Source organism: Cibotium barometz, chromosome 59 (genome assembly GCF_041138505.1).
Source record: "Cibotium barometz isolate CiBa-2024 chromosome 59, ASM4113850v1, whole genome shotgun sequence".
NCBI lineage: Eukaryota > Viridiplantae > Streptophyta > Polypodiopsida > Cyatheales > Cibotiaceae > Cibotium > Cibotium barometz.
In genome coordinates, this window is record NC_141104.1 from 19744275 (window position 1) to 19749979 (window position 5705).

General features: G+C 45.9%; 1 protein-coding gene across 1 annotated transcript; it reads left to right on the forward strand.

Moving 5' to 3' along the window:
* The first annotated feature begins 395 nt into the window (after nucleotides 1–395).
* On the forward strand, nucleotides 396–2098 carry LOC147605570 (UDP-glycosyltransferase 85A7-like). Its single transcript, XM_086793599.1, has 2 exons — nucleotides 396–947; nucleotides 1072–2098. Exons 1-2 carry the CDS (start codon nucleotides 419–421, stop codon nucleotides 2064–2066), a joined length of 1524 nt encoding a protein of 507 aa, XP_086649725.1. The 5' UTR covers nucleotides 396–418; the 3' UTR covers nucleotides 2067–2098.
* Nucleotides 2099–5705: the final 3607 nt, after the last annotated feature.

Consider the following 5705-nt stretch of genomic DNA (forward strand, 5'->3'; position numbering starts at 1 on the left):
AGTTTTGTCACGTAAATATTCCTAGTCTATAGAAACTTCATGTTCCTAGCTTTTCCGCCATGGAATTGCAAAGCATCAAAGGTAATAATTCCCTATAGGGAATAATTCCCTATATATATATATATATGGAATAATTCCCTATATATATATATAAAGGCTAATTCTAAAGCATCAAAGGTAATAGATGCTTATCCATATTCCTTTTGAGAGGTATCGTTTTCCTAGTGTCGTTGTGAACGAAGTCTTTTGCGCTCTGTAAACGTTCTCGTGCCGGCCGCGGCTCGTGCATTGTGTTGAAATTTGAATGATGATAATATGCAATATTTGATATCTGAGTTTCTCTATTAGTTGAGTACTTTAGAAGCAGACGAAGTGCAACACTACACTCAGAGCGCTTTGATATTTAGGAATTCATTCAATGGCAGCTTTTAGAGCGCATGTGGTTGCCCTCCCTCTGCCCTACCTGGGCCATATCCATCCTCTCATGGAGCTCAGCAAGCAGCTAGCCTCGCAGCAGGTCAGCGTTACCTTTGTGAATGCCTTGCACCACCACGAGCGCATCATGAAGTCCCTGCAACAGCGCAAAGGCGAGCTGAGCGTCGACACCGATCATGAGGCCGGTGTGCCTTACTTAGACGAGCAAGGCCTCGACATCCGCTTGCTGGCCATCCCTTGCGCTATCCCGGACCCTCGCAAAACCACCAACATGGCCGACTTTGTGTACCCCATCTTCAAAATGCAGGCGGCCTTCGAGGACGTCATGTCCAGTCTCATGCGGTCACGTGGCAGCAGGCCTAAAGTCACGTGCCTGCTGGCGGACGTGCGCATCCCGTTTGCACAGGAGGTGGCGGACAAGTTCGGCGTGCCCAGGGTTGCCTTCTGGACGCAGTCGGCTGCTAGCTACGCCTGCACGTTGCATGTGAGCAAGGGCTACAGGCCACGGGAAGGTAATCTGTCATCATCGTCATCATCAAGACGGTTGCGTCATTATAATCAATTAAGCATCGTTATGATTGATTAATCATCACTTTAATCAATTACGTCATTACCTAATGAACGTTTTTTTGGCAGACGAAAACGGTTTCATCGATCGCATAATAGCGGGCGTTCCTGCGCTAAAGCGCTACGAGCTGGGGCCTTTTCTGACCTTGGACGACTCCAACCCTGCCTTCGACTTCATCATGCGCCCCTTCCAAAGACTAGGCGAAGCTGCCGCCGTTGTGCTCAACACGTTCGACGAATTAGAGCCTGACACGTTGGCCAGCCTCCGCGAGGATTGTTCTGTTCTCACCGTGGGCCCCTTACTGCCGGCAACCTACATCAGCTCCTCCCCTTATACGCCCAACGCGGCCAATATGGCGGCCTCTCTCTGGCCGGAGCAACACAATTGCCTGGAGTGGCTGGACACTCAGCCGCCCCGCTCAATCCTCTACATCTCCTTTGGCACGGTATTGCCCCAGTCGCTTGGCCAGCTTCACGAGCTCGCCGCCGCTTTGGAGGCCGCCCAACAACCCTTCTTGTGGGTACTCCGCCCACAATCTCTCCCCCTCGACTCAGTCCCCTTCCCCGATAGCGCCTTCCTAGAGCGCACCCATCACCAAGGCCGAATCGTCCCTTGGGCACCCCAGCTCTACGTGCTCTCCCACCCCTCCGTGGGCGGCTTCCTTTCCCACTGCGGATGGAACTCCATCCTCGAGAGCATTGGCCGTGGAATCCCCATGCTTGGCTGGCCCCTCTACGCCGACCAAATGCTCAACAACCGCTGTATGCTCGACGCATGGAAAATAGGGCTGAGCCTTGAGCCAGATAGCTTAGGATATGTTTCCAGGATTGAACTACAAGCAAAGTTCAAAGACCTCATGCAAGGCCACATCAAAAGCGAGGCCGAGGAGAATGCGTGCAAATGGAGAGAGGCAGCCATAAGGGCTCGTGCTAGCTATGGAGGTTCCTCCACAAAGAACATTCGTCTGCTCCTCAGGAAGCTTGGGCTTCCACATCACCCGCAAGAAAGGCGATATGAGCATCTCATGGTTCCACAAACTCACGCACTCACTTCGTCCATTTGATTTAAAACAATAGGAGAATTGGCGTACTTTTAAATTATATGTGAAACATGGGAAACTCCAAAAAGGAAAAATTATCTATATATTTGTTCATGGCAACTTAAAAATACAACAAAGGTGCTTTTCTTGATACGATGATTCAATTCAATTGTTCATTTTTGTGGAAAGATTGCTACGTTCATTTTTTTTTGAAAAGGCCTTAAAATTATATTAAATGTAGAGAAAAAGAAACATCAGTCCTTTCAAGAAGAAGGAGAGTTAGGCAAGATACAAACATCTTATCCAAAAAAGAATCTTAAGCATCTAATTCAGCCTGCAACTGTACTAGTTCCAAAATGTGCTTTTCCAACTTCCTAACCTTAATCGAGGATGCCACCACTTCCCTTCTTCTTCACCAAAATAGAAGCTTCTACCGAGTAATCAGTATTGGCATTGTCCAAAAAAAGAATCTTAAGCATCTAATTCAGCCTGCAACAACTGTACTAGTTCCAAAATGTGCTTTTCCAACTTCCTAACCTTAATCGAGGATGCCACCACTTCCCTTCTTCTTCACCAAAATAGAAGCTTCTACCGAGTAATCAGTATTGGCATTGTCCAAAAAAAGAATCTTAAGCATCTAATTCAGCCTGCAACAACTGTACTAGTTCCAAAATGTGCTTTTCCAACTTCCTAACCTTAATCGAGGATGCCACCACTTCCCTTCTTCTTCACCAAAATAGAAGCTTCTACCGAGTAATCAGTATTGGCATTGTCCACGTCCATAAAATACTGACGCGAGAGTTTCAAGTCTTGGATAACAACATCCAACTTCTTTCTCAAGCTGTTCTTCCTGATCTGCACATTCATGTGAAACTTCAAACTTGCCAAAAGATTGGACTTTTTATTTTGAAAGACATTCATGAAGATTCCTAAATAACCAAATAGACCACAAATAACATGCTCTAATAGTATTCCATAGTCCTACAAAACAGATACAAGCTTCTCCAGGAACAATTTCTTTCCATGAAAGGGCTTCTCGGTGGATTGGACTGAGAGACAGTGCTGGAGAAATAGCTACGCATCCTGAATTTTCCCATAGGTGAGAAAGATGTGAGGAGTGGATTCAATGTCACACATGCACATCTTACACCGACCACCATTGCTTAGGCCAAACTTCAAAGCTCTACCATTAGTCCAAAGGGCCTTACAGAAAATGAGCCAAAGAAAACATGACATTTGGGGGAAATCACTTTAGACCACGCATGCTCGAATCTAAAGCACCATTGATTGTTGTTCCAGCTAATCAACCATCTCTTGTTAAGCACAGATGACAAGTTCATCTCTATAAAATGTGGAATCGGGAAGAACTTGTCATGACCTGGCCATGTGATGGCCCTAACTGAGAAGATGCCTCTCAATTGAGAATGTATTAAGCCAACTCTCTATTCCAGAGCACAACCTTATTAAACAGAGTGTCAAGATCATCTTCATTCAATCTGAACATTTCTTTCAACTCTCTTCTAAACAGCCTAGAGGTCACCCCACATATGCAAACCTTTGTTGTGCAGCTTGTAGGTAGTTGAAAATAGCTCCCTCCCTATTTCATTTTGAAGCACTACCGAGAACCATATGGAATCCAAATGAAATATGTGATCTTTAAACCTCAAGTTATTAGATCGGTTGATCCAATTTCTAAACTATTCCATGAATTCAACAAATTCCTGAGCAGTTCACTTCCCTTGGGTTTAAATACAACCTTCCTGACACAAAAAGGTAGGTTCTTCCATCTAGGCAGCCCAACCACTGAAAAGGAAGAAATATGGTGATGCAAAAGAATGGCCCAGTCCTCATCAGCATGGGACAAGCTTCCAATGATCCACTTTGCAGACATCCTATGCATCATCTCTTTCATATTAGGAATTCCAAGACCACCCTCTTTTTTTGGCAAAGTGCACACCTTCCATGAGACTTTAGGGACTTTGAATGAATCTTCATCTCCACTCTATAGGAAGTTTCTGCATAAAGTCTCCAGGGTCTTGATGTCACCATTGGTAACCTTTCCATCTATCAAATTTTGCCCTAATTTTATTAAGTACCCATTCCCAACATTGGTCTAACACTAAATCCTATTGGGATGCCCAAAAGCCTAAAAATCCTACCCGGAGCGCCTCCTTCTTCCTCGTCTTCTTCCTCATCTTCTTGTGCAGGGTCCTGTAAACAAGGGACAACATATATCAATGTATGAAAAATCAAATCTTTATTTATAATATTGATATTATTTAATTACTTTCAAATACCTCGGTAGCCCGGATATACTGCTCCTCAGTAATCAACCCGTCATTATAGAAGTGCCTCCATGTATCTCCTCTGTGATGGTGGCGGTGGTAGGCTGTCTCGACAGGAGTAGGGTACCTGCCCACGATATCAAGCTGCAAAATGACACAATTTGCGGAGGGGTTAGTACAAAGAAACAACCTCCTAATAAACTACATAAACAATATAATTTGAGATCGATACTTACAAACTGGGCCTCCCATGATTCAACACCCCCGGCTCCAAAATGCACGCTTCCATATTGCTCCATTTGGATCCTTCGTGCCTCCACGTGCTTTAGACTGGGTTCCTCCTTCGCTGACTTCATTGCTTTCTTCCACTCATGCTTGTGAGCGGTGTGGGGTGGGCCCCTTGGTGGTTGACCTCCCTGGAGCCTGGCAAGCTCCACTAGTGCATGCCTCTTAAGCGAAGATCTTTTATTGCTAAGTATCGAAACAATCTTTGACTTGGCCCATTTACCTGTGAACTGAACATTGGGGGGGTTAGGAAACCTAGAGTGAACAGCAGCGAGGGTCTCATCAGCTAATCTCTTTGGTTGATCTTTGTAGTGAATAAAGCAATCTCTCTAATTGTTAGCAATTACAGAGCGCATGAAGGCCATGATGTCCTTCCCCCGTGCATCCATCAAGATGCCTCATGTCTGAGTGATGTCATAGTAGATCGTACCATCACCCCCAGAGGCACGTCTAAATCATCTGAATCATTCTCGTCCCCACCACCACCCCTCCCAAAGCATTGTGCCATGCATCCCCCACCGCTCTCCCTGCTACTACGCTTGCTACTGTGTTGTGTCGAGCTAGTACGCTGGCCATCTGGAGAACCAAGTCTTGACTGCACGAGAGTACGACGACGGCTCTGTGAGGCAGAAGGGCCTCCTGACGGCATGGGGGAAGGGACATAGGACGGCATGGGGGAAGGGTCTCGGCTATGTAGCCGGCTGGGCTGTGTTGACTCCACTAGGGTAATCTCAACAGGGGTTGGGGTGGTTTGGAGTCTGTAGTGCCGACCCCTGGGGGGTGTTTAGAGTACCCATCATGTAGCCGTATAACTCCGCAGGACACTGGGAGGGTGCCCCAAAAGGTTATATAAGTCCCGAAAGATGGATTCCCAAAGATCATGTGAGCCTAAAGTGCTTCCTGGCCACATGATGAACTGGAAAAAAGAAAAAAAGAAGATTATTGATGAACTGAGAAGAGAAAAAGAAGAGAAAAAGAGAGAAAAAGAGAGAAGGAAAGAGAGTAGAATCGGCATGCACAGCGGGGATAAAAGAGAGGAGAAAGGAGAGGAAAAGAGAGGAGAAAAAGAGGGGATAAAAGAGAGGAGAAAGGA

Excerpts from the sequence above, each read along its gene's own strand:
- LOC147605570 (XM_086793599.1), top strand. The coding sequence starts at position 419 with ATGGCAGCTTTTAGAGCGCATGTGGTTGCCCTCCCTCTGCCCTACCTG. Across the intron at positions 948-1,071 it reads GGGCTACAGGCCACGGGAAG|ACGAAAACGGTTTCATCGAT; the intron begins GTAATCTGTCAT and ends TTTTTTTGGCAG.